The sequence below is a fragment of the Ambystoma mexicanum genome, chromosome 13 (genome assembly GCF_040938575.1).
Source record: "Ambystoma mexicanum isolate Mex_15411 chromosome 13, UKY_AmexF1_1, whole genome shotgun sequence".
In the NCBI taxonomy this organism is placed as follows: domain Eukaryota; kingdom Metazoa; phylum Chordata; class Amphibia; order Caudata; family Ambystomatidae; genus Ambystoma; species Ambystoma mexicanum.
The window spans coordinates 718,549,851-718,577,717 of NC_090938.1; the positions used below are offsets into that span (position 1 = coordinate 718,549,851).

At 49.5% G+C, this 27,867-nt stretch overlaps 1 protein-coding gene across 3 annotated transcripts in view; it reads right to left on the reverse strand.

Moving 5' to 3' along the window:
- Positions 1-27,867, reverse strand: part of LOC138521793 (E3 ubiquitin-protein ligase TRIM39-like) — a 241,519-nt gene that overhangs the window by 52,124 nt on the left and 161,528 nt on the right. For all 3 annotated transcript variants that reach the window (XM_069634887.1, XM_069634886.1, XM_069634885.1), the window contains 2 exons: positions 22,406-22,426; positions 22,277-22,303 (listed from right to left, as the gene is read on the reverse strand). In XM_069634887.1, the coding sequence (XP_069490988.1) occupies positions 22,277-22,303; positions 22,406-22,426 (48 nt within the window). The remainder of the gene's footprint in view (positions 1-22,276; positions 22,304-22,405; positions 22,427-27,867) is intronic.

Below are 27,867 nucleotides of genomic sequence, written 5' to 3' on the forward strand. Positions count from 1 at the left end.
TGTGAATCTTTGTGTGCGTCAGTGTCGCCGGGGTGTTCATCCCCATAAGCAGGGCGTGAGCCGAGCCCGTCGGGGCCGAGGACAGACGACGAAGCGCGTAAGCGCTCCTTAGAGGGGGTTTCGACTTCCGTAGCAGAGGTCGTGTTATCGCGTTCCTCGTCACTGTTGGTGGTAGCAGCGGCGGGTGAACCTTCGGCCTTCGACATCGCGTAGGCCGCCCACCTTTTAACCCTACGGTCTTTTAGAGTTTTAGGCTTAAGAAGCCGACAAGCCGCGCACCCTTCTTCCTTGTGATCGAGGGGCAAGCAGCGGTTACACCGTGAGTGCTTGTCCTTCCAAGTGAATTTGCCTTTACAAAGTGGGCAAAACCTAAATGGTGTCCTCTCCATAGCAGAGGCAATAAATCGCGATAAACACCCCCAGGGAAAGGAAGGGGAAAGGGAAAGTCATTCTCAGAAAGACCCAGAGATGTCCCACGACCCCACTCTCCCTACTGTATGTGGCCAGCGAGGCCAGGCCACGTGTTCGGCAGCGCCGAAGATTTCCTCCGCTCGACCCTCCGTCGATGATTTTTCTCGGCGGAGAACAGCTACAACTGCGTCGAGGGAGTGCTGTATTAATCTTCGTAGAAGAAGCGACCAAAGGTCGAGGGTTGCAATGTCTCTCAAGGAGCTCCGCGTGAACGCGACCAGAAGCTGGGCGGAAAAAAACAATCTGAGGGACCTCGACGCGTGAGGGATTGTGGGTACAACGCACGTCACTATAGCCATTCCCTTCTCCAGCATTGGATCTTTCATGGATTCACATGCTTAGAATAGATTACATAGCAGTACAATTCAGAAAAAAGGAGGCGTGTATGCAAACCCCCATACTTCCTCACAACCCGTTCACCATGGTCGTGTGTACATAGTAAACATTAACCTAGAGAGTGAACAATATTCAGTCATAATTGTAACCAGAACTAACCCCTCCGCAGGGGCTTACCTTATTGGAAAAGGTGTCGCAGAACCGCCTGTCCCATCCGGGTATCTTCGGCATGCTGTTGCGACAAGCAGTAATGGCGGGTAAAAGTGTGCGTAGTCGCCCAGTTAGCCGCCATGCAGATGTCCCCCAGCGGAACTCCAGACCACAGAGCCGTCGACGACGCCGCCGCTCTGGTTGAATGAGCTCTCGGTCACCGTAGAAGAGGCTTCCCTGCCTTAGAGTGGCAGTACGAAATGGTAGATGACACCCATTTTAAAAGTCCTTGTTTCGAAATGGCTTTACCTTTAGCGCATAACCCATAGGCCACGAACAACTGCCTCGTTTCTCTGAAAGGTTGCGTGCGATGAAGGTAGAACTTGAGAGCCCTTTTTACATCCAGGGTGTGTAACGTGCGCTCCGCTCCCGAGCATGGCTCTGGAAAGAACGTAGGTAAAACAATAGAGGAGTGTTTATGGAAGACTGAAGGAGCTTTCGGAATGAACTGTGGGTTAGTGGCTAGGACTACCTTGTTCTTGAAAAAGCGTAGGTATGGTGGGTCTACCATTAGGGCTTGAATCTCTGAAATGCGTCTGGCTGAAGTGATGGCCACCAGGAAGGCCAATTTCCACGACAGAAACTTTAGAGATGATGAAGACATTGGTTCGAACGGCGGTTTCATGAGAGACGCTAACACCAGATTGAGGCTCCACGCCGGAGGAAATTTCTTCGCTGGCGGGAAACTCCGAAAAAGGCCTTTAAGGAAATGCTTAATCAGGCGGTCGCTGAATAGTGGTGCTGAGTGTCGTTGGCGCGTAAACCTGGAAATGGCCGCCAAGTGTACCTTTATCGACGATACCGCCAGGCCCTTTTGAGCTAAGAACAGCAGGTATGGCAGGAGCTGTTCCGGCTTAATCAACTGCGGAACCAAACCTGGTTGATCCGCGCACCACCGACAGAAACTCCTCCATTTGTACACATATGACGTGTTTGTGGACGGTGCTCTCGCTGCTTGCAGAATACGCCGGCATTCCTCCGGAATCGTTAGCTGACCAAACTCGGCGAAGTCAGGAGCCAGGCCGTCAACTTGAGGTTGTCCGGGTCGTGATGCCAAACCACGCCCTCCTGTCGAGACAGAAGGTTGGGAGTCTTCTTGAACCTCATTGGTTCCGCCGCCGCTAGGTGAAGCAGGTCCGAAAACCACGCCTGCCTGGCCCAGTACGGAGTCACCAGAATCACTCGGCATGGGTACTTGAGGATCCATTGTAACGTCCTCCGGATAAGGGGAAACGGAGGAAAAGCGTACAGGAATTTGTTCGTCCATGGGAAGGAGAACGCATCCCCCAGTGAGCCCTGTTGAGGCCATCTGCTTGCATACTGCGGGCACTTCCTGTTGTCCTTCGTCGCGAACAGATCGATGGGAGGATGTCCCCACTTCCTGAATACCTGTTGAAGTTGCTGGTCGTTCAGCACCCATTAGTGAACGTCGTTCATTTCTCTGCTGAGGGCATCGGCCTCCACGTTCCTCACGCCTGGCAGGTGGAACGCCAAGATTTTCATATTGTGTTGGAGCGCCCAGTGCCAGATCTTTTGAGCCTCCGTCGACAGGGACCTGGACCGCGTCCCCCCTTGCTTCCTCAAGTAAAACATCGTAGTTGTGTTGTCCGTCATGACACGGACCACCGAGTTCCTCAATCGAGGAAGGAAGGACTTTAGGGCCCATCGTACTGCTCTCAGTTCCAGCAGGTTGATATGCAGGGAGGATTCTTGTAACGACCACCGGCCTTGTACCTGTAACGTATCCAGATGAGCACCCCATCCGCTCAACGATGCATCCGTCACCACTGTCTTCTGGAACTCCGGCTCCACTAGAGGCATTCCTTTCGTAAGATGGGACGAGACTTTCCACCAGCAGAGTGCTTGTACTAGTTGCTCGTCGACGATCAGTCTGTCGGACCAGCGACCTTGGCTCTGCGCCCAACGGTCCGCTAGAAATTCCTGACAAGGTCTCATAAATAGACGGCAGTTGTTTATCAGCGGAATGCAGGATGACATAGTCCCTAGCAGGGACATGTATTTGCACACCGACACCCTGGTACCGCATTGCCATTCCGACGCCTTGCTTTGCAATTTTTGAATTCTCTCTTTGGATGGTCGTACGAGATTTGTGTGCGTAAGAAACTCTGCTCCTAGAAAAACCAAGGTCCTCGAAGGCTCTACCGAGGACTTGTTGAAGTTTATCGAGAAGCCCAGTTTTTGTAAGAGGGACAAAGTGGCTCGCAGACTGTTTCGTGTCTGTTCCCTGGACGAACCTCTGACCAGCCAGTCGTCTAGATAAGGATAGACACGGTGACCGTCTTTTCTTAGATGGGCCGCTATCGGGGCCAGACACTTGGTGAACGTCCTGGGGGAGGACTTGAGACCGAATGGGAGGACCTTGAACTGGAAATGCTTTTGACCGACGACGAACCTTAAATACCTCCTGTGTGTTGGACGTATTGGGATGTGAAAGTAAGCGTCTTGAAGGTCCAGAGACGCCAGATAGTCCTTGGGCTGCACTGACCTGATAACCTCCTGGAGCTTCAGCATTTTGAATTTCAAGCTCTTTAGCCATTTGTTGAGTACCCTTAGGTCGAGAATGGGTCTCCATTTTCCGTTTGGCTTCTTGACCACAAAGAATCGGGAATAAACCCCTTTTCCTTCCTGTGTCACCAGAACTTTTTCTATCGCTCCTTTTTTTAACAGAAGCTCCACCTCTTTTCGTAGGACTCGAAGGTGGGGTTGGGCCGACAACCTTGGTGGAAGACGTGGAGGCTTGTCTTTGAATTGCAGCGCATGTCCTCTGCGAATCGTGTCCAGGACCCATCGATCTGTGGTGATGCATTTCCATTGGTCGAAATGATGAGATACTCGGCCCCCCAGGACGTTCCCGAGGCCGTCATTGGTTGCTGGTTTGCTTGTCCTTCGTCGACGAAGACCCTGAGCCGCGTCTTCTGGATGCTTGATAGTCTCTGCCTCTACGTGCCGACTGGGATGCACGTCTGAAACCTTGTGAAGAGTACGAGGGCCTGTTAAACCCACGGTCCCTAGAGGCTCCAAAGCGGGAGTTTCCAGAAGCACCCCTGAAGGGGCGAAAAGAACGAAAATTTCTACCTGTCTGGAGGGCGCCGAGGGACCTGGCAGTATCCGGGTCCTCCTTCATCCCCTTCAAGGCTTCATCCACCTTTTCTCCAAACAGATGTTCTCCTTCACATGGCATGTCAAGGACCTTGTATTGGACTTCAGGGCGGAAGGTAGTACATCTGAGCCACGCCTGTCGGCGAAGTACTACGCCATGATTGATCTGTTTGAAACCAGATTCCGCTAGGTCAACTGCAATATTGATTGCGTGGTTCGAAGCCTCTTCGCCATCTCGTACGAGTAACATGGCTGCCTTTCGGTGTTCTTCTGGAAGATGTTCTAAGATAGGGGCTAGTTTGTGCCACATTTCCCTATCGTATCGTGATACGATGGCTAAGGAGTTGGCTGCCCTTACCGTCGTAGCGCCGACTGAGAGCACCTTTTTCCCAAAGGCATCCTGTCTCCTGGCCTCGCTTTCTGGTGGAGTTGAACATTTTTGTTGTACTCTGGCCTTCCTAGCCGCTGCTGCCGACACCACCGAATCCGACAGGGGTTGTGATGTTAGACATGATAGCTGGCTCCGAGAACGGATGGCGCATCGTCTTGAGGCCTACCTGCCACACGTGGTCCAGAATCGGGATGGCAAATACCGATTTCCTCCTTTGACCCATATGATCAAAGAGAAAACAGTCTTTCTTCTGTTCCTCAGGAATCAAGCCGAACTCGGAACATGCCTTTCCCATCATTGCGTGGAAAGCACCCACATCGTCCGGAGGAGAAGGTTGCGTCTAGCTCCTCGTGGACTCTACCTCCACATCTGAATTCCATGTTGGGTCTCTCGACGGTGACAGGGAAATGTCTGACCCTGAGCCACCCTGGATAGAATCAGAATCCGATAGCTCACCCTCCTCCTGCGCTCGAGGACGATCCTTCGCCACTTGGGAGGCCGATGGGCTTTTCGTCGTCGAGCGGGCTGTTCGAGCTTGATCGTCGACGGAGGGTACCGAAACTAGTGACGATGAAGTTCCAGGTTGGGGTATCTGCGTATCTAAACGCTGTAGGAGTTTCTGCAGAGTATTAAGCACATCCAGAGATAGGACTGCCTGGGGGGTCAGCAACGTCGATGATAGGGGGGCCACGCCCCCACTCGCCGTCGTCGATGTGGATGGCCGTAACCCCAAATCCGACGGCTGTAAAACCATGTCACATTCCTCTTCCGCCGACAAGGCCCTGTCCGGCTGCAGTAGGACCTCAGGAGGGACCGGGTCATAGACCTCTGGTTGCCAAGCCATGGACTGAGTCACCGTCGACGAGGGAATCCCCATCGCTGCAGCCTGAGCCGTAATGGGCATCGTCAACGACACAGGTGTCGACGAGCCGGTAGTCGGCGCCGAGACTTTAGGCTTCGAAGCCGATTTCGATGTCGATTTTCCGGTTGAGCACTCTCGACTCACGGAAGACCTATGACGGTCCCCTGAGGAGGATTTTGACTTCGCTTGTCTCTCCGTCTTAGATGATGAGGAGGAGGAAGACTTTTTGTGCGATGCGGAAGACCCCGCATGCTTCCCCGCCTGCTTGTCCTCAGGGCGGGAGTCAACCGGCCGAACCTTCTTTGAGGGAGGTTCCGATTTGCTCCTGGAGGCCGTTGAGCCCACTTCTGATGCCGGATAGGCCCCTGCTCCATCGTTAAGCCAGTCGACCAACCTTCTTTTCCTGTCCTTAAGGGTTTTTTGGGAGAAACCCTGGCATATCTCGCACGTATCCGCGGTGTGGTGCAGGTGTAGACAGTAGATGCAGTCCATATGGGCATCGCCTTCATAGACTTTTTTGAGCCCACATGTCGCACAGGGGCGAAATAACGCCTTTCCGGACATAATTCTCCAGTGTATATGTCGCCGAAGTGAGAGGAAAACAACCTAATTTCTACTAGTAGTAATCACGAGGATCCCACTGCTTTGAAAGACGGTTGAAATCTGAGGGAGCGCGGGGGCGGGCCTGTGTTTATACCATGGCGTCCTGACGACGCGGTCACGCATGATACAAAACGAGGTGGATAGGACGCATAAGCGTCGAAAAAGTTTTCCTACGGGAAAGGTCTATAAAATGTACCGGGGATTCCCAGCCTGACGACGGGGAATATTCTAAGCATGTGAATCCATGAAAGATCCAATGCTGGAGAAGAGAGGGAGACAGAGAGGAAACAGTGAGGAGAGTACAAGAGACCTGCAGAGAAAAGAGGCAGAGATGAGACAGAGACAACAGAGAAGAGGAGAGGGACACAGAAGAGGAGCAGGAAAAGAAAAGACTAAGGCGGTAGAAGAGATCTGCAGAGAAGAGAGGGAGGCGACGAGACAGCAGCGAAAAGAGAGAGGAAGAGAGGAGAAGAGAGGAGAATGGGAGGGAGGCACACAGAAGAGAGGCAGACAGAGAGGAGACACTGACAGAACGGAGGGGAGAGACAAGACAGCAGAGAAGAGAGAGAGGCAGAGAGGAAACAGTGAGGAGGGTACAAGAGACTTGCAGAGAAAAGTGGAGAGACGAGACAGCAGAGAAGAGAAGCAGAGAGGAGAGTGGGAGGGAGAGGGAAATAGAAGAGAGGCAGGCAGAGAGGAGACAGTGAGGCAGGTACAAGAGATCTGCAGAGAAAGGAGGCAGAGATGAGACAACAGAGAAGAGGAGAGGGACACAGAAGAGAGGCAGGCAAAGGAAAGACAGTGAGGCGGGTACAAGAGATCTGCAGAGAAGAGAGGGAGGCGACGAGACAGCAGAGAAAAGAGAGAGGTAGAGAGAAGAGTGGGAGGGTGGGACACAGAAGAGAGGCAGACAGAGAGGGACACTGACAGAATGGAGGGTGGGAGAAAAGACAGCAGAGAAGAGAGAGAGGCATAGAGGAGACAGTGAGACTGGTACCAGAGATTTGCAGAGAAAAGAGGCAGAGACAAGACAGCAGAGAGGAGAAACAGTGAGGAGGCACTGACAGAATGGAGAGACAGACAGTAGAGAGACTCAGAAAGATAGATTGAAAAACATGCAGAGAGGAGACTGACTGTGAATGTCGGATAGAAATAAAGAAAGTTTGCAGATTAAAGACAGAAAAGAGAGAGCAATAACGTCAGAGTGAGAATAACGAAAGGGGTGCTTCCGAAGATGCACAGAGGGAGCGGAACATGGAGGACAGGATGAGTGGAAGAGAGAGTCACGTGAAGAGGGAGAGAGCAACATGTACATGATGAGAGGAGGGACAGTGAACAGGAGACAGGCAGAGGTGGAACAGAGACACTTGTAATCGCTTTCATATTATTAGTAGAGAGTTCCCCTCCCCGACCCAACCCCGTGCAGGCAGCCTTGTGATACAGCAGAGTGAACTCTGGGAAAATCCCCAAACATCCCCCCTTCTCTTCCGACATCTTTACACACTTCACTCCCGGCCAGAGAGTGACCGGCAGCTCTGCCGAGCAAAGGAAGTGAAGGGGTGAAGAGAGAGCACAGAGACAGGCAGAGAGTAGAGGCAGCGACAGGTAGAGAAAAAGACAAACACAGACAGTGGAACGGGCAGGGATGAAAGAAAGAGAGAGATTGGAAGGGAGGAGAGAGACCGAGCAGAGATGCGCGTGAGAGAGAAACAACAGGAAGGAGAAAGAGACTAAAAGAGAAACAACAGTAAAGAGAACAACAGACTAGGAAAAGAGAGACTGACTAACACAGAAAAACAACAGGAAAGAGAGCCAGACTAACACAGAGAAACAGGAAAGAGAGACAGATTAACACAGAGAAACAACAGGAAAGAAAAAGACAAACCAACAGAGAGAAACAGCAGGAAAGAGAGAGACAGACTAACACAGACAAACAACAGGAAAAAGAGAGACAGACTAACAGAGAGAAACAACAGGAACGAGAGAGACAGACTAACAGAGAAACACCAAGAAAGTACATTTTCCTTGCTTCCCCTTTTATACTATTATAAAATGGAGGTGATCCCTAGCCTCTTGTATAGTAGAGACCCATGATAAACTATGTTCCCCTCCCTTCAGTAAAAGTGAAACTAGGATATGAAAACGCACTCTAAGATTACCACTGTGCGTTCCTATGGCTTCTTTGCGATTTGAGCAAGCGTTGACATCACTAAGCTATATGTAGATCTAAGAATAGTAGCACTGTACAGAAAATGTATAGCACCTGTACAGGATTCCTGGTACGCTGACTTGGAGGCTATCCTAGAGTCGGGAAGATATAAGGTGGCTAATAAATTAAAAAGAAGGGTTGAAACTATTCTCTCTCCTCTAGCTTGGAGCTAACAATAGAGGACCTCATAAGCCATCATCATGAAGTAAAAAAGAATATGTTGAGGGCAGACTGGATAACCACAATGAAAACTATGCGGCAATATACATTATATTACAGTCTGTTTCCATTAGATAAGGCTCCTAAATTACCTTTATTTGTATTGATTGATTAATTGTTTTAATTGTGTAAGGTTGTTTTAGTGCAACAAGGAACACAAATAAAAAAAATAAAAAACAACAGGAAAGAGAAAGACAGACTAACACAGAGAAATAACAGGAAATAGAGACTAACAGAGGGAAACCACAGGAAAGAGAGAGACAGACTAGCAGCGAGAAACAACAGGAAAGAGACAGACTAACACAGACACAAGAGGAAAGGGAGACAGACTAACAGAGAGAAACAACAGGAAAGATAGAGACTAGAGGATCGAGAGTGAGGGCAATAGGAAGAGTACAAAGGGAGACAAGGCACAGTAGAGCAAGGTGAAAAGGGACATAGAAAGAAGAGAAGACAAGCAAAAAAGACAGCAAGAGAGACAGTGAGAGAGACAGATAGAGACAAAATGAAAAACAGAGAGGAGGAACAGGAGAAAGAAAGAAATTGCAAAGAAAAAGAGATGTAGTGACAGTAGAACAAGAGAGACGTAGGGCGTGAAACTAGCAGAGGAGGCCAGAGAAATACAGGTGAAGAGAAAGCGGCGACAAGAAGGGAGCGACAGAGGGAGACAGGGCGAGTGACAGAGGAGCATGGACAGAAACCTAACCAGGAAGAGACAAATGAAAAAACAGACAGGCATACAGGAGAGAGACAGACAGACTATGACAGAGGAGAGATTACAGGCCTGCAAAGGAGAGAGCTCCCATCAAGCGCAAGCCAAATTAACCCCTCAATACAAGTCGCTCCTTATTAAGGAACTCCCAATACAGGTTGTAGGAAAGGTCAAGACGCTGGGTGTGATCATGGAGGCCTCTATGAGTGCTGATGCTCAGGCTGCGTATGTGACAAAAAACTGCTCATATTATCTTAGGCTATTAAGAACTATAAAACCCAACCTCAGTGAAGAGAACTGCACGACGATAGCCGGAGAGATTATACTATCGCAGCTGGACTATGGAAACTCCCTAATGCTTGGTGCAAATAAACAGTGCACCTCAAAACTCCAGCACATACAAAACAACACCATCAGGATCATTAAGCAGAAATCCAAGTCTGATCACATTAGTAATGCCAGAAGGGAGCTTCATTGGCTCAAGGTGGAAGACAGGGTCCTATTGAAGGCCATGACGCTGGTCCATAAATATCTTTATGGGAAAGCACTTGCATATCTTAAATCAAAAATGTCCAGATATGTTTCAGGCTGCTCATTAAGATCCGAACATAGGGGCCAGATCACTGTAGCCACTCACAAGAGATCCAATGGAATGGGTAAGGCTCTCCCCATATCCGCAGCTGCCAAATGGAATAGTCTGCCTGTAGATCTAAGACTAGAAACCAACCTCCTGAGATTCAGGAAAAAGCTGAAAACCCACCTCTTTAAATAACTTTTCAGCAATAACTTCATACATAGTTCTTAGTCATCCTGTCTCTTCCATACTGTCCTGTCCCCATGTCAGTCTTTCTGTTTGTGGAGTCTCCTTGTTGCGCCCGATGCCTGTGGGCGACTGGCGCGATATAAATAAATAAAATATTAAAAAAGCAATACTAGGAAAAGACAGAGGAGGAGAGAACATGGAGAACGTGAGTGGGAGAGGAAGCCAGAGGGGCAGAGAGTGGGGAGGATGAAAGGGAGACCGAGAGGGACAATTGGAAAAAAGAGAAAAAGACATGCAGAGAGGAAATAGAGAGCTGGTGATCAACAGGCAGACAGTAAGCCAGACATAAATCAAAGCAGAGGGAGAGAGACAAGGAGACAGAAAACTAAAGAGGAGGGAGAGAAATAAAGGCAGAAGTGTCTATGAATGGGCCCGCACCTTGGCCCACCCACCATTCTGCACTTGTTTAGAGGAAAGACAGGCACTTCTCTTGGTTTTTTAATGCAAATGCTGGATATTGCTTGAGATTCCAAAGTTGAGGGATTGGATGCGAGTATGAAATAAAACCCAAAGGGCAGAGAGAGAAACACACCAAGAAAGAAAGAATAGAAGGCAGAGAAACACAGCAATGAAGAAAGGCAGGCAGAGAAACACAGCAAGAAAGAAAGGGAGAGCTGCAAAGAGAAACACAGCAAGAAAGAAAGAGAGGAAGAGAGAAACACAGCAAGAAGAAAGAGCGGCACAGAGAAACACAGCGAGAAAGAAAGAGGCAGCGAAACACAGCAAGAAAGAAAGAGAGGCAGAGAGAGAAACAGCATTAATGATAGACGGGCAGAGAGAAACACAACATGAAATAAAGACAGGCAGAGAAAACACAGCAAGAAAGAAACACGGGCAGAGAGAAACAGCAAGAAAGAAGATTAGAAGGCAAAGAGAAACACAACAATAATGAAAGAAGGGCAGGCAGAGAGAAACACAGCAAGAAAGAAAGGGAGAGCTGCAAAGAGAGAAACACAGCAAGAAAGAAAGAGAGAGGCAGAGAGAAACGCAGCAAGAAAGAAAGAGCAGCATAGAGAAACACAGCAAGAAAGACAGGGAGCAAGAAGAGGAAAGATAGAAAAAAGAAAGGCAGCGAGAAAGAACAAGAAAGACAGGTAGACTAAGAAATAATGCAAGAAAAGAGGGAAAAGCAGAGAGAAATATAGCAAGAAAGAAAGACGGGCAGACAGAGGGAAACACAGCAATGATGAAAGACAGGAAGATGGAAAGATAGCAACAAAGAAAGGCAGAGAGAAAGAACAAGAAATAAAGCTATACAAAGAAATACAGCAAGAAAAGAGAGAAACGTAGAGAGAAATATAGCAAGAAAGAAAGACAGGCAGGCAGAGAGAAACACAGCAAGAAAGAAAGACAAGCAGAGAGAGAAAAACAGCAAGAAAGACAGACAGGCAGAGAGAGGAACACAGCAAGAAAGAAAGACTGGCAGGCAGAGAGAAACACATCAAGAAAGAAAGACAGGCAAAGAGAAACACAACAAGAAAGAAAGACAGGCAGGGAGAGAAACACACAAGAAAGAGAGACAGACAGAGAGAAACACAGCAAGAAAGAAAGACCAGCAGGCAGAGAAAAACAAAGCAAGAAAGACAAGCAGAGAGGGAAACACAGCAACAAGAAAGACAGGCAGCTAGAGAAAAGATAGCAAGAAATAAAGAGAGCAACTGGCAAGGAAGAGCTATAGAGACAAGAAGGGTGAGAGAAAGACAAACACAGGCAGCGAGACGGGCAGATCAAGATGTAAAGGGTTCAGATAGGAGGAGGGAGAAAGAAAACACAGCCCTATTGAAAAGCAGCGACAGGAGAGGGAGAGAAAACTGGACAGAGAAGAGAGGAAGAAAAGCAGAACGCAGAGAGAAAGAAACAGAACAAAATACACAGAGGTGAGAACAAGAGACACAGCAGGAGACAGAGTACAAAGAGAGAGATGAGCAGGGAGAGTGAGAGGGAAATGTGAAGAGAAAGAGTGAGTGGAAGAGAGTGAGAGCAGCAGGCAACAAGGACAGAGGAGGAAGCAGGGACAGTAGAGAGAGAGGCAGATAGGAGAGAGAGAAATGGGAGGAACAGGGGGACCAAGAGCAAAAGACAGAGAGGAGAGATGAGGAGCCAGAGAGGAGAGGGACAGGGGAGTGGCAGAGGACAGAGACGCAGGGAGAAAGAGAGGAGAGAGAGGCAGATAGGAGAGAGGGATGGGAGGAACAAGAGGAAGAGGCACAGAGGAGAGGCAGGGAGCAACAAGCAGAGATGAGAGACAGGGTGCAACAAGCATAGGTGAGAGACAGAGACCGGGAGAAACAAGCAGAGGTGAGAGACAGGGAGCAACAAGCAGAGATGAGAGAGAGAGACAGGGAGCAACAAGCATAGATGAGAGGCAGAGAGACCGGGAGCAACAAGCAGAGAGCAGCGGCAGGGAGAAACGCGCAGAAGAACAAGTTACTTTCTTACCTGGTAACGTTCTTTCGATGGGATGGTCTGACGACGTATTCCATATCTATGACAGGTAATGTTCACAGCTGTGCTGCTTCTGAAAATCTTTGGCATCTGCGTCCTGCGTCGATGACGTCGATGCGCCGTCCCCGAGGACCTCCTCCAACGGCCGACGTCTCCCGATGTGATAAGTAGGACGCACGACGCCCATAGCCTCAGTTATAGTTTTTTCCCCCAGAACGTGTGCCACCAGTTTTCTGCCAGTCAGACACACAAGGCCTTGCGGAACTCAAGCTGCAATCGCAAAAGAAATTCTGCAGCGTAGGGAGGGAGCGATATGGAATACGTCGTCGGACCATCCCATCGAAAGAACGTTACCAGGTAAGAAAGTAACTTGTTCTTCGAGGGGATTGGTTCCTCGGACGTATTCCATATCTATGACAGACTCCCAAAGCAGTACCAAGCAAGGAGGTGGGAAAATAATTTATAACACAAATTTAGCATGCCCAATCAAATAGCGGAATATAGGACTGCCTTGCCAAAGGCCAGATCCTGCCCTCTGAAGGAATCGAGGGAGTAGTGACGTACAAAAGTATGTACTGAAGCCCAGGTGGCTGCATCACCGATGTGACGAATAGGAACACCCCTCTGCAGGGCAGTAGACGAAGCCTCTCCCCTGGTAGAATGGGCCCGCAAGCCAGCCGGAGGGTCCTTACCCGCCAAGCGGTAACACTCAGAGATAGCTAAAATAATCCAACGAGACAAAGTCTGTTTCGTCACAGCTTGTCCCAAACGCTTTTCAGCGTAACCAATGAAAAGTTGATCGTCCACTGTGACCCGGGACATGTGCGAAATATAAAAGCTCAACGCTCTCCTAGGATCAAGCCTATTGAGCCTCTCCTCTTCCTTACCAGGATGTGGAGGAGGATAGAACGCCGGAAGAACAACCTTCTGGCTCAAATGAAATTCCGAAACCACCTTCGGAAGAAAAGAAGGACAAACTCTAAGGACAACCCTGTCCTTATGAAACACAGTGAAGGGTGGCTTAACTGAAAGTGCCTGTAACTTACTCACTCTGCGAGCGGAAGTAACCGCAACCAAAAACACAGTTTTAAGAGTTAGCAGTCTCAAAGGGCAAGAATGTAAAGGCTCAAACGGAGCACCCATCAGAAACTTAAGAACAAGGTTCAAATCCCAACCGGGCACCAGAAAAGGTGATGGAGAGAACACATTAGTGAGCCCTTTCAAAAACTGAGAAATTAAAGGAATCTTAAAATAGGAACATTCTTCAGACGAGCGCTTAAAGATGGACAGCGCCGCCAGGTAACCTTTAATGGTCCACACTTGCAAGCCCCTGTGGGCCAAGGAAAGCAAAAAAGACAGAACCATGGGAATGTCACATTCAAAAGGATCCACATTCTTAACTCTGCACCAGTTGCAGAACTTTCTCCAATGGCAACGGTACAGAGACTTTGTTGCGGGCCTTCTGGCCGAAAGCAACACCTCCATCACGTCTTCAGGGAGGTCCCAATCCTTATACCTCAACCTTTCAGAAACCAAGCATGAAGGTTGAGGGATCTGACCTCTGGATGGAGAACCTGACCCCCCTCCCGTGAGAGTAGATCGTCTCGGTAGGGAAGACGACGTGGAGGGCAGATGGACAAGTCGAGAAGGTCCGGGTACCACGTCCTCCGGGCCCACGCCGGAGCAATGAGGATCATCCGGGAACCGAACCTCCGTAACCTCCGCAGTACTTGCGGAATGACGGGGACTGGAGGAAACGCGTACAGCAGTGGGAATGACCACTCCACCACAAACGCGTCTCCTAAGGCTCCTTTTGGAGGAAATTCCTGCAAGCAAAACCTTTCGCACTTCCGGTTGACACTGGAGGCGAAGAGATCTACTTGAGGGGTCCCCCAAAAGGCGAAGATCTCCAGGAGAATCTCATGAGCCAGCTCCCACTCATGAGAGATCGTGCTCTGCCTGCTCAGAGCGTCTGCCGTCTCGTTGTCGTCTCCGGCCAGATTAACAGCCGAGATCGAAACTTCCTGCTGGATGGCCCAGAACTCGAGCTGCATCGTCTCCCTGCACAGAGGAAGTGACCCTGCCCCCCCCCTTTTTGTTGAGATAGTGCATGGCCACCGTGTTGTCCGTTAGAATCAGGACACTCTTTCCTCGCACAGTCGGCAGAAAAGCCTTCAGGGCAAGCCTGATGGCCCTCAGCTCCAACAGATTGATATGGAGTCTGGACTCCGACGGAGACCAACGACCGCTGACTGTCAACTCGTTGGCATGAGCTCCCCATCCCATGAGGGATGTGTCCGTCACGATCATCACCTCCGGCCAGGGCAGCCAAAATTGGGCCCCCTTCATCAGATTGCCTTCGACGGCCCACCACAGAAGGTCCTGGGCAACCGAGGGCGGCACCTGAACAGGGTTCGACAGCCTGCCGGAGGACTGAGACCACTGGAGCTTGAGTGCCCACTGCAAAGATCTCATCCGCAGACGAGCTTCTGGCACCAGAAGAATGCAGGATGCCATGAGGCCGAGCAGTCTCAAGAACTCGGACGCTGGGAGATTCTGGGCAAGTTGACACTTGTGCACCATCTACTGAATGTGAAGAGCCCTCACCTGGGGAGGAAAACACTGCCCCAGGGATGTGTCGAGCACTGCTCCGATGTACTGGAGCCGCTGCGTTGGTGTCAAATGAGACTTCTTTAAATTGAGGGAGGAGCCAAGCTTGTGAAGGGAGTGGCAGGTGACGGACAGATGATCCAGGACTTGCTCGGGAGAGCTCCCCCTGATCAACCAATCGTCCAGGTAGGGGTAGACGTGAATCCCCCCTTTCCTGAGATGCGCTGCCACCACCACCATGAGCTTGGTGAAAAACCTCGGGGCGAAGGTCAATCCGAACGGCAGGACCCGAAACTGAAAGTGCGAGTCGCCAACCGCGAACCTCAGGTACTTCTTTTGCTTGGGATGGATCGGCACATGGAAGTAAGCATCCTTGAGGTCGAGAGACACCAACCAGTCCTGAAGTTGAAGGGCCTGGAGGACTTGAGAGAGAGTAACCATCTTGAACTTGTCCTTCCTGAGGAGTTTGTTCAAACCGCGCAAGTCCATGATGGGTCTCAATCCCCCGTCTTTCTTCGAAATCAAAAAATAAGGGGAATACCATCCCTTGTTCCTCTCCACTACAGGCACCAGTTCTATGGCGCCTTTCTCCAGCAGGGCTTGAATTTCCTGCGCAAGGAGCGGATCCGGACTCTTCAAAGAGAGGTTCCCAGGTGGATTGTCACAAGGCCTCTGCCGAAAAAAGGAAGACAGTAGCCGTGGGTTATGATCTCCAGAACCCACACATCTGAAGTAATGGCTCACCACTCTACAAGATGCTGCGCCAGCCTTCCCCCAACCGGCAAACCATGGGACCTGGCCTCATGACTGAGTGGTAGCAGCTGCGGCGTTGCCTGAGGGCAAAGAGGCACCTGCCCGAGCGGCCTTGGCACCTCGAGTACCCTTGTTTCCACCTCTGGCACTCTTACGGTGGCCTCTTTGACTGCTAGCTCCTCTCGCTTTACTGAAGGACGAGTAATAGCGAAAGGAACCACCCCTCCATTGCTGTCCCCTAGGACGAAAAGGCGGAGGTTGGCGAATTGCAGCGCCCAACGACTTCGCTGCAGCTTTGGAGGTCTGCAACCTCTCAAGGCTCTCGTCAGCCTTGCTGCCAAAAAGATGTTCACCGTCAAAGGGCATGTTGAGGAGCCGGGACTGCACATCAGGAGCGAACCCAGACTTCCGCAACCACGCAAACCTGCGTATTACGGTGCTCGCCACCATGGACCGGCTGACACAATCTGCCATGTCCAAACCCGACTGAACGGCCTCACACATGGCATCCTTGCCATCTTGAACTATAGCAATGAAACCATCCCGTTCGTCCCCTGCGGGAATACGTTCAGCCGCTAATGCAACACAGTTCCACAGAGTGTGTGTGAAACGAGACAAGGCACATATGGAGTTGGCCGCCTGAAGCGCCATACCCCCTGAAGAAAACACTTTCTTCGCCCAGCTGTCAAAACGTTTGTCGTCCCTATCTGGAGGGATGGTAGGATACGACGCCTGCTTTGCCGGGGCCGTAGCCGCCTGCACCACCAAACTCTCCGGAGTGGGGTGCCTGGACAAGTAGCAGGGGTCGCTACTGGCTGGGCGGTATTTTCACGACAAAGACTTGCCCACTGCCGGGAGACTCTCCGGAGCAGTCCAAGCCGCCGCCACCCTTCTCTGCAGAGCCATATGAAACGGCAAAACCGGGTCAGTGGGGGGACCAAGATCAAGGATGTCTGTGAGATCATCCTGAACGAACTCCCCTTGGGGAGCTGACCAACCCAAGTACTCGGTGACCCGAGAGATAAGGCGCCGATATGAAGAATCGGCATGAGTGCCAGGCTCCGGCCTACAAAACTCCACCTCCGGAGAGGTGTCCAGTCCACTGGCATCATGCAGTGACTGCCTCAGGTCATCAAACTGGCTATGGCCCGAGATAAGCTCATCTGGTACCGTAACCGGAACCAAGCCATCATCAGAGCCTTCATCACCCTCTGAAATGTATCCCAGGCGGGGAGAGGAAGATATCTGGGGACGAAAGCAGTGCCTGACCTTAGCCAGAGCCTTTCTAGGGGCTAACCCCGTGCCACCGCTTCGAAAGGCGTTGAGGGCGCCGAACGAGTCAGCGCCGGAGTCGACAGAAATGGCGTTGACGTTGAGCGAATCAGTGTCAACGTCAACTGCAGTGCCGCCAGCATCGACGGCGTCGACACAGGCCTCGAAGCCAGAGCTCTGAGCGTGTCACTCGACGACCTAGGCGTCGACGACCCCCTCGGAGGCGGAGCCTCGAGAGAAATCGTCGACGACCTTGGCGCCACAGGCGTCGACGTCTTCTTCGAAGACGGCACAGGATCACGCGGTCTCGAGCGCATCGAGGACCGGGACCTAGAACGGGCATGGCGAGAACGGCTACCCTTGTCTGAGCGGGACCTCTCCCGCGAGCCGTGCCGACCACCCGAGCCCGAAGGCGTACGAGCGGTGTCTCTCGACCCGTGCCGACCTACCCCACTCGGAGGCGCGGACGAACCCGCGCCCTGCGATTCAAGAATTGCTAGCATCTGCTTGCCGAAGGAAGCCCATTCCTCCGGTGTCGCTTGCATGGAGGGATAAGCGACCCGCCGACGGGCGGAGTCCTCGGAAGAGGACGGGGAAGGCGACCGATGCCGGCGTTTCCGGGAATGCCTCGAAGAGGCGGAGGAGTGGCGAGACCAACTCCTGGAAGGAGACCCACTGGACTTCAGACGATGACGCAGAGAGTCGCCCCTTTAGTCATCCGTCGAAAGCCCTGCAGACCTCGACTTCCGGGGCTTAGACACCCGACCTACCGACAGCTTCTTCTTGCGTTCCCGCAAGGCCTTTGCCGTGAGCGACTGGCAGTCGACGTATCGTGGGCCTTCCCGAGGCACCAGAGGCAGGCGTCGTGCGAGTCTGTGAATAACATCTTGGACCCAAAGTCCCCGCATTTCTTGAAGCCCGGATGCGGGGTTGAAGACGAAGAAGACATCGCCACGAACAGGACTTCACAAAAAAAAATGAACAGGTTCAACGAACCGAGAAGAAAACAGCAAACTCCAAAGAGTCGAGGCGTACCGAGATTCACGAAGCGAACACGTTCGCGGAAAAAACGGAACTGAGGCTATGGGCATCGTGCGTCCTACTTATCACATCGGGTGACGTCGGCCGTTGGAGGAGGTCCTCGGGGACGGCACATCGACGTCATCGATGCAGGACGCAGACGCCGAAGATTTTCCGAAGCAGCACAGCTGTGGACATTACCTGTCATAGATATGGAATACGTCGGAGGACCCAATCCCCTCGAAATGAGAGACAGGGAGCAACAAGCAGGGATGAGACACAGGGTGCAACAAGCAGAGATGAGAGACAGAGAGACAGTGAGCAACAAGCATAGATGAGAGACAGAGAAACCGAGAGCAACAAGCAGAGATGAGAGACGGAGAGACAGGGAGAAACAAGCAGAGATGAGAGGCAGTGAGAAACAAGCAGAGATGAGAGGCAGGGATAAACAAGGAGAGGTGAGAGACACAGAGACATGGAGCCACAAGCAGAGTTGCGAGACAGAGAGAAACAGGCAGAAACAAGCAGAGATGAGAGAATGAGAGAAACAAGCAGAGATGAAAGAATGAGAGAAACAAGCAGAGGTGAGAGACAGATAAATGAGAGAGTGATGGGAGAATATGGACATCAAGAAAAAGCAGGGGGGAGTTGGAAAGAAGGATGAAAAAGGAATGAAAAAGAGAATAAAAGAGAGAGAATAGAAAAGAAGAGCAAAAAGAAGGCGCATAAGAAAAAGGCTCATACTATATGCCCTGATTTTAGTGGCAATCCAGCATCGCCCTGGCCTGATTAATTCCAGCTTAAGAGTTACTACTCTTGTGATCAAGAATCAGGGTTCATATGACACTATACCATTAGAAGGAAATAAGACCAAAGTCTCTGCCTAACATCTCACCAAAAGGGGGCTAGAACCAGGCTTCCAGGTAATGAGTCTAATCCTCTTTCTACTAGAGGTGCCTCCAGAAATAAAGACACCATTGGCAGCTACTCCTGTTCACCCTAAATGCACCTGTTCATCTATGCAGCCTACATAAACTATCAAGTGCCAAACATAACCAGAAGATTCTCACATTCTGGAAGGTTTGGAAAACCCTTTCCGAGAGGAGTCTGTTGCTTCAGACACACAACCTAACAGCTCCACCTACTATCCGTCCATGAAGGAAAATGGCGTCGCTAAATCAGTAAATGGGAAAGGAGGCCTCTACCAACAGGCTCGGACTGGCCTATAGGGCAATGCCCAAACCAAAAACTCAAAATGCTAGTGTGGGCCCATTTGTTGGCTCAAAGTGGTCCACTTTTTGGCCAATGTGGTCTAGTTTGATGAGTTACTGCACCATGTGGCTAGTAGTTTTGACCATTGTTGATGAATAAATATTCTTTAATTTGCACAATTTGCATCACATTTTATCAAAAAAACGCTCCTGTGGGTACTATTCAAACAGACTGTCACAAAAGGAATTAATTGCCATTTGCAACTGTAGGCCACTTTTTCATTGGTGCCAGAGACAATTGCATGCCCCAGTCCGACCCTGTCTTCCAACTTCATTCTAATTCGGATGCTGACTGTTTGGCCCTCAAAGTGCAGAGCCTCTTTTGTCGTAGTCAGGACTGTTACCTAAATCGAACAACCATCTTCCATTTAGTCCATTCCTCTGCAATGTCTACAAACAGAGGACATCGCGATTGTTGCCCTCCTATAACACTCGTACTATGCTTGCGCAATAGTTTATTTTCACAATCCCGCTGTACTAGATTTTGTCTTGTCACATGATGCTGATTTGGGAAAATTAGGTTATAACTGTTCTATTGTTAAAGCTCCATCTAGAAAGATTGGGCTGGATCTAGTAGACCTGTTCCTTTGCTTCCAACTAGACCCCTCTACATCCAACATATTGGAGTCAACCTTAATAGATCAACACTATCTCCCACCTCAGAAGGCGATGCTATTACTGTCGCCATTGATGCTCTTGGGTTAAGACATGTTGATGTTGACTCTCCCTTAGAAGAGAAAGAAGGGTTGGCTACGACCAGCTGGCAGTGATTACCTTCAGTTCTACAACCACAAAATCCACGTAGATTCCAGCCACACTTTTACCCCTTTGTCCTGGAACACACAAGGATTCTCCCACTACACTGAACCTGATGGTTTATTAGAGAACATCCCCAATTTCTGTGCACTACACAGAAGACCCCGGTTCAGGATAACTTGGAAATCGGCGGCAGCCATTAGATTCAAACTATGGCCACAAGGGGACTCAAGGGCGACCAAAAGGAGGACTGATCATTAGTGTTGATAATACTTACCAAATCACCAAGGTCAACACTTGAGTCGACTCACTGCTTGCTGGTATTATTTTTCGGGTCTCCAAGTGTGGCCACACAACTTCTCTATTAATCATCAACATTTATGATCCTCCAACAGGGTGTGAACATAATAGTGTTTTAAGATGTATAGAAACCGTAGTTGATCATTTTGTCAATTCCCTCCCGATTATAATTGTTGACGAATTTAACACCAACATCCCGACTGGTGAACTTTCTAATCTCACCCCTAACATCTGGTCTGGGCCTTGTGGTAAATATAAAGTCATTAAAGTGCTGCAATGGGCTTCCCTGCTTTACTCCAGAGGCTTTATCAAGCTGAACGGTCTTTGCCCAGCCGATTCGCCAGAGTAATATATCAGAGTGACTGACAATAGTGCATCATATCGATTATGTCTTTGTAAACATCAAGATGTACCCAAATGCGTTGGCTATGAAGGTCTTAACAAGAACAGAAACCGACCACATTTCCCCTCCTCTCCTATATAAATTACACTGAGCCGGTTCATGATAGGGACCCTATCAGCAACATTACTATAAACCAAGGGCGAGTTGGAATCCAGGTAATATTGATAAGGCCGTTTGCCTGATCACTGATCTCGAATTAGATTCACAAGCCACTTGCAGTGCAGAGGCCTTAATCAACTGCAGCATCACTTTCCTGCCAGTTGCACTGCAGACGTGGGACTGATTCAGAGGTGCACGTTAAAATGGAAAAGTGCCGTTTCTCAGTTGAATGACACTTTTCCATGAAGAAAAGGATTCTGATGTAATCCAAGAGTGGCGGCAATATATCAAGTCCGCCACTCCTGCAAAGCTGGGATTTATGGTAAAGCAACATCCTTGCCAACCGCCTCACATGTAAGGGGCTGGCATGGACGGTTTTACGAACCTTAGAGCACCCTTTCTGCATCAGCCGAAAGAGGCAGTAATTAACGCCAACCTGGAGGTGTCGTTAGTTATGAATAGGCGGCATTACTTACAAACTGTTAGCTTTTCCCAAAAGAATTCTAGGACTGTCTGAAATACGTTTTCTTTACAAACTGTCAGCGCCACATTTTCTGCATTACAGAAAGTGCTGTAGAGACTTTTCAAGCTCGCTGACACTTCTTGTAGTGTAGAAGTGTGTCTTTTCTCTTTGCATTTTGGCCAGAGGTGCTCTGCGCATAGTAACCCTGCATCGCTTCATCTGCACATATTTTACATGTTTTTTCTTGCCTGCTGCCGACATCTGTCCTCCACTCTTCCCATTTCCCTCAGAATGCAGGTGGGAGGATTTGGAGGAGGGAATGTCGTATAACTACGTGGCATTTAGCACGGGCTCAGAATCGGGCCTGAGTGTCGCTGCAGGAGACTCATGCCACCTCGCCTACTGGTGACTCTCTGTGACTCATGTTCCTTTCCTATGACTGAGTGTTGCTGCAGGGGACTCTTGCCATCTCGCCTACTGGTGACTCTCTGTGACTCATGTTCCTTTCCTATGACTGAGTGTCACTGCAGGGGACTCATGTCACCTCACCTAGTGGTGACTCTCTGTGACTCATGTTCCTTTTCTATAACCTAGTGTCGCTGCAGGGGTCTCATGCCACCTCACCTAGTGGTGACTCTCTGTGACTCATGTTCCTTTGCTATGAACGAGTGTCGCTGCAGGGGACTCATGCGGGGACTCATGCCGCCTCACCTTCTGGTGACTCTCTGTGACTCATGTGCCTGTCCTATGACCGACTGCCGCTGCAGGGTACTTATGCCGCCTCACCTTCTGGTGACTCTCTGTGACTCATGTTCCTTTCCTATGACCGAGTGTGGGTGCAGGGGACTCATGCCGCCTTGTGACTCCTGAGATCCAGGAGGCCACATGGGGGGTTAGAGTTTGGAATTTGCAAATCACATGTACTCACGTTCACAGGATTTCACGTATCTCAATTCTGAAAATAAGAAGAAAATTAAGGGTTTGTGAAATCAGACAAAGCAGCGAGACATTGAAGTATGTTTAATAAAATATATTTATTACCATTAATGAAACTTACCCATTTCTGCAGGAAATGTTTCTGTAGTAAAAGAAAAACAAGTGATGTATTAGATCCCAAACGTAACCCAGCACTACCTGCCTACAGCTCCCAGCACTGCACCTCCACTCCCTGCCCTTCAACTAATACCTCCCCTCCAGCTCCCATCACTGAACCCCCACTCCCTGCCATTCACCTAATGCCCTCCTCCAGCTCCCAGCACTGCAACCCCACTCCCTGCCCTTCACCTAATGCCTCCTCTTCAGCTCCCCCCACTGCACCCCCACCCCCGCTCTTCACCCAATGCCTCCCCTCCATCTCCCGCCACTGCACCTCCACTCCCTGGCCTTCCCCTCATGCCTCCTCTCCAGCTCCCCCCACTGCACCCCCACTCCCTGCCCCTCACCTAATGCCCCCTCCAGCTTCCTGCACTGCAACCCCATTCACTGCCCTTCCCCTAATGCCTCCCATCCAGGCCCCACAACTGCACCCCCACTCCCTGCCCTTCACCCAATGCCTTCCCTCTCCAGCCTAGACCACTGAACCCTTCACTCCCGGACCTTCACCTAATGCTTCCCTTCCAGCACCCACTGCTGCACCCCCACTCCATGCCCTTCACCTAATGCCTCCCTTCCAGCACCCACTGCTGCACCCCCATTTCCCTGGCCATCCCTAATGCCTCCCCTCCAGCTCCCACCACTGCACCCCCACTCCCTGCCCTTCCCTAATGCCTCCTCTCCAGCTCCTGCCATTGCACCCCCTGCCCTTCACCTAATGCCCCCTCCAGCTCCGGCCACTGAACCCCCACTACCTTCCCATCGCATAATGCCTCCCCTCCATCTCCCGCCACTGCACTCCCACTCCCTGCCCTTCCCCTAATGCCTCCCCTCCATCTCCCGCCACTACACCCCCACTCCCTGCCCTTCACCTAATGCCCCCCTCCCGCCACTGCATCCCCACTACCTTGGGTGTCCAACTGTCATATTTTTATTTTTCTTCCCTGACCCCCTGACTCTTCCCGCCCCAGAGATGTCACTCTTTCAGATCGTAACATTCTCAGCACAAAGTAAAGGACCACGTAAAAGAGCATTAAAATCACAGATAATGTAGCCTCTTTATTGGATCGGGCATTTCATGCCACTATATTTGATAAAGGACCTCCTATTTTGAACCCAATACTGGCGCAGTGTCCTCGCAAGCAACACTTCGGGGGAATTTAAGTTACATCTGAGGTATTGCATTAACCCCTACCTGTGCATCTCTCAAATCTGAATCATTGCAATTGACTGCATTGGGAGAGTAACTTCATGCATTGGAACACACGTACCCTATTACCCCAACACCACAAGCCCTAAAGGCGGTGTGATGAATCCTACGGATCCCTCGCTGAACCCCTGCCTAAAGGCTCCTCCCAGGTGGCCAGGGAAAGGCACACACTTCCTGGGGAAAGGCACACACTTCCTGATCCTGACCTTGGGGGTGGAGTACTGCGGCAAGATCACCTGGAAGCAGACAAGATCCAGGGTCGTCAGGAGATCCCGTGGGATGAGACGCGACATGTGTACTTTGATAGGGAACACCTTTCAAAATTGACAAAACAGGTACTGGCTTATTGCTATTACAATGCATCTGACCCTCATATACATTCTGTGGCTCTCGGCACATATACCCTAACACCTAAACAAACCTTCATAACAGAAAGATCTTTCAAGGCATCTCAGCATAAAAACCCTCCTTACTCCCAAAGGTATAAAGTAAAAGGATCTGGCAATATTGCCTTAAGTTTGTTTGTTTATTATTTGTTTGTTTATTATTTGTAATGCGCCAGAATACCCTAAGGTAACAGGGTGCAGCAGTTACATGAATTTGCGAAGCGTAGTTACAGCAATAACGATTTATACATACACAAGATCAAAGTAATAAAAGCAGGATTATATACATATATACAGGTTAACACAGGTGAATACAATATGTACAGAAGGCAAGAGTATGCAGGACTTAGGGACTCAGTATGTTAGAGAGCTTACGTCTTCAACCATGAAATAATCTTGGATCAGACGTTTTGGTAAGGTAAGTCTATTCTGAGAGTTGGTGGTAGGGAGTTCCACAGTTTAGCTGCTTTCACTGGGAAGCTGTTGCCCCCTATAGTGGAGCGTTTGTAGTTGGGGACGGAGAGGCAGTCTCTATATGCTGTTCTTGTGAGTCTCAGGGAGGTCTGTCTATAAAATCTGTCGATCAGGTAAATAGGAGCAGCGTTATTGAGGGACTTGTAGGTAAGTGAAGCAGTTTTTGGGAGAATTTTGTCTTTAATAGGGAGCCAGTTGTTCTGTTGGCTGTATGCTGAGATATGATCTCTTCTGGAGATGCCCAGTGCTGCTCTAAGAGCGTTATTTTTGAGATTTTGTAATTTGCTACTGGTGGCTTTGGAGGATCCAAGATAGAGGGCGTTGCAGTAGTCCAGACGGGACAGTATAAGGGCTCTGGCAAGGGTCAAGCAACTAGTGTCAGATAGAAAGGGTTTGGCTGCGCGGATCAATTTGCACGTGTAAGCCGTGGAAGAGGCTAGTGAGTTCACCTGTCTATTGAAGGAGAAGTTGGAGTCCAAATAGAATCCCAATGTTTTGACTTCATGACCCACCCTGATACTGTTGCCATCGATCATGAAAGATGAATAGGCAGGGCTTAGTTTCTTTAGGCTGGCAGTAGTACCCAAGGTGATGAGTTCAGTTTTATCATCATTCAGGCATAGTCCATGTGTGGCCATCCATGCCTGGATGATGATTTACACTCTATTCACCAAGGCCAAATCCTTTCCATAATCTCCAGAAAGCGGAAGGAGGATATGGGTATCATCTGCATAGTTAGTGTAGGTGATACCGAGATGATCCAGATCATCGAAAAGGGGCTTGGTGAATATATTGTACAGTGTGGGGGAGACACAGGATCCCTGTGGTACGCCACAGGTGATAGGTATGGGGTCTGCTGCATCTGTAGGCGAAAAGACCCTCATGGTTCTACCGTTAAGGAATGATCTGATCCATGTAATGGCCTCGGCGGAGAAGTAAGCTGATGTGTGTAGGTGTGTACATAGGACAGAGTGGTCAACCAGGTCGAATGCTGCAGAGAGGTAGAGGAGGAGGAGTAAGGCGGCATGACCATTATCTCTGAGCATGTCTATCTGTGTTTTAAGGTCAATGAGAGCCGTCTCAGTCCCATGTTGAGGACGGAAGCCTGACTGTCTGGCTCCTAGTAGGTGATGTTCTTCCAAGTGCTTCTGTATTTGTACATAAGCGACCTTGTCCACATTTTTTAGAAGGAATGGTACGGTCATTATGGGTCTATAGTTTGTGGGAATGGCTGAGTCAAGTGTGTTTTTTTTTTAGAAGAGGTAGTACCCAAGATTGTTTTAGATTGGTGGGGATGGAGCCGGTAGAAAAGGAGGTGTTGATTAACCTTGTGATGAAGGGGGAGAGGTCGCGGGCGGCATCTTTAATGAGCTGTGCTGGGCACAAGTCTCCCTGACAGTTAGAGGGTTTCAAAGACAGGATGATTTTTTCAACTTCAAGTATGGTCACTTTGGAGAAATTGAAGCGGGTGGTTTCCCTTAAGACAGTATCCGGCCCCATCTTCACTCACGTGTAGATCGAAGCGAGATGACATTTTTAGTTAAACCTTTGACAATGGAACAATGAGAAAGTAGCACTTGCGTGTGATCGGTAATTTCTTTTTTCGCTCACGTGAAGAGCAAACGTAACCAAAAGCCATTGTCAAACATTTTAAACGTTCAAAACTATATGAGGATGTGGACACGTGTGCCTAATTTCACTTTCCAAAGAAAGAGTGACCGCTTACATCTTTATTCACATGAACCCTAAATGCTTTATAGAGAAGTAAAGCATTTCAACTTTGTATCTATCATTGAATAGAGAAAGCAAGCATTGCCCATGCCAAGAACATTCCCCTATTAAGCCCAAAAGCAGCTTTTCTTAAAGCCAGAATACCATCTAACTAAGGCTGTGAGACTATAGAAAGGTTAAATGTTGCTTAGGATACAAGTGTGCAAGCATTACCTGGAGCCAAGAGAGTGGCACCAAGGCTTCTGGGTAATTATTTCGGTTAACAGTTGGCAGAGATATGATGGCAAAGTTGGGGAAGGGAAACTTACTGTTCATCTGAAGTTGGCACAATCTAGATTGCTTGTTGAAGATTACTATTTGAAGATGAGACAGACTGGACAAGCAAAGAGGCTGCCCCTTTTGAAGAGATATTCATAGGAAGAGTGCCTTGCCTGGTGGACGGTGTTGAAGTGCCTTAACCTAAATCTTGTCAGAAAAAATTAAAAACCTGTTTTGGATTTGAAGTACTGAAGCTGTGGTGGTATTCCAAAAACCTGAGACTGTGGTGGTATATTTAAGTGTCAGTAGATGCAACATTTCAAAAGCCCAAATTAAGTAAAGTACTATGAGACAAAGGAGAATGCTTTCATGGTAAACTTGAGCAGAAGTGAACTCGTTGAAGTGGAAGCAGCAGCACTATAAAATCATCTTGACAAAAATACCTATTGTGAATCCTAATCTTGTGACTGATGACACATTGATTGTTAACCAAGAACTGTGTTTTACTGACATTAGTAGAAGTGGTATTTCGTTTGAACTGTGGCAAACTCCTTGGACTACCGGAAGTGGTGGTAACGCATTGTGACTGGGAACACAATTGGTGCTGTTCTGAGCAAGTGGGAAGTCCATATTGCACCAAGGAGAAAATAATTGCTATTATTGGAACTTTGGTTAACAAAACTTTACTTTGACTTTGAGACATCAAGTATTGCGCTGAGACTATTCTATCTACAATGATTCCCTTGTTTCTTTCTTTTGTTGAACCTAGGAGTAGAATTCACTGTGAATCCTAGGGAAGGGAACTCGCCCAGGTTATTGAGAGGTTATCAAGACACTGTGGGCCTCATTAGGAGTTTGGAGGCAGACATGCCCTTAATAAGGGCATGGCTGCCTCCAAACTCGGGTCCAGGTCCATGGTCCCTGAATGGGGAAATACCGGGCCATTCCGACTTTGGAGGGCCCGGTATTTCCCCATTCAGGGAACCCAGACCCGGACCTTCCCCATTCCCATTCGAGCCCCCATAGGGCTCAATGGGAATGGGGAGGGAGCTAACAACGGGCCCGTTGTTAGCTCCCTGGTCCCCTCTCGGGACCCGCAAAGGACGTCTGGTCTGACCAGACGTCCAGAGCGGGTCCCGCAAGGGAACCTCGTAATAGGGCGGAATGGGTTTAACGGCGCTGGCACCTTTACCGGCGCTGTTAAACCCATTCCGGCCGCCTCGTAATGAGGCCCTGTGAATGTTGCTGATGCTATTTGACATGCCATATCATCTTCTTTGTGTTTAATGTTTAGTGTGAGGGCAGATATTGGTTTCCCTTTAGCTTTGGTTAGGCAGAGAAATCCCGAGTACAGTAGGGATAGTGAGG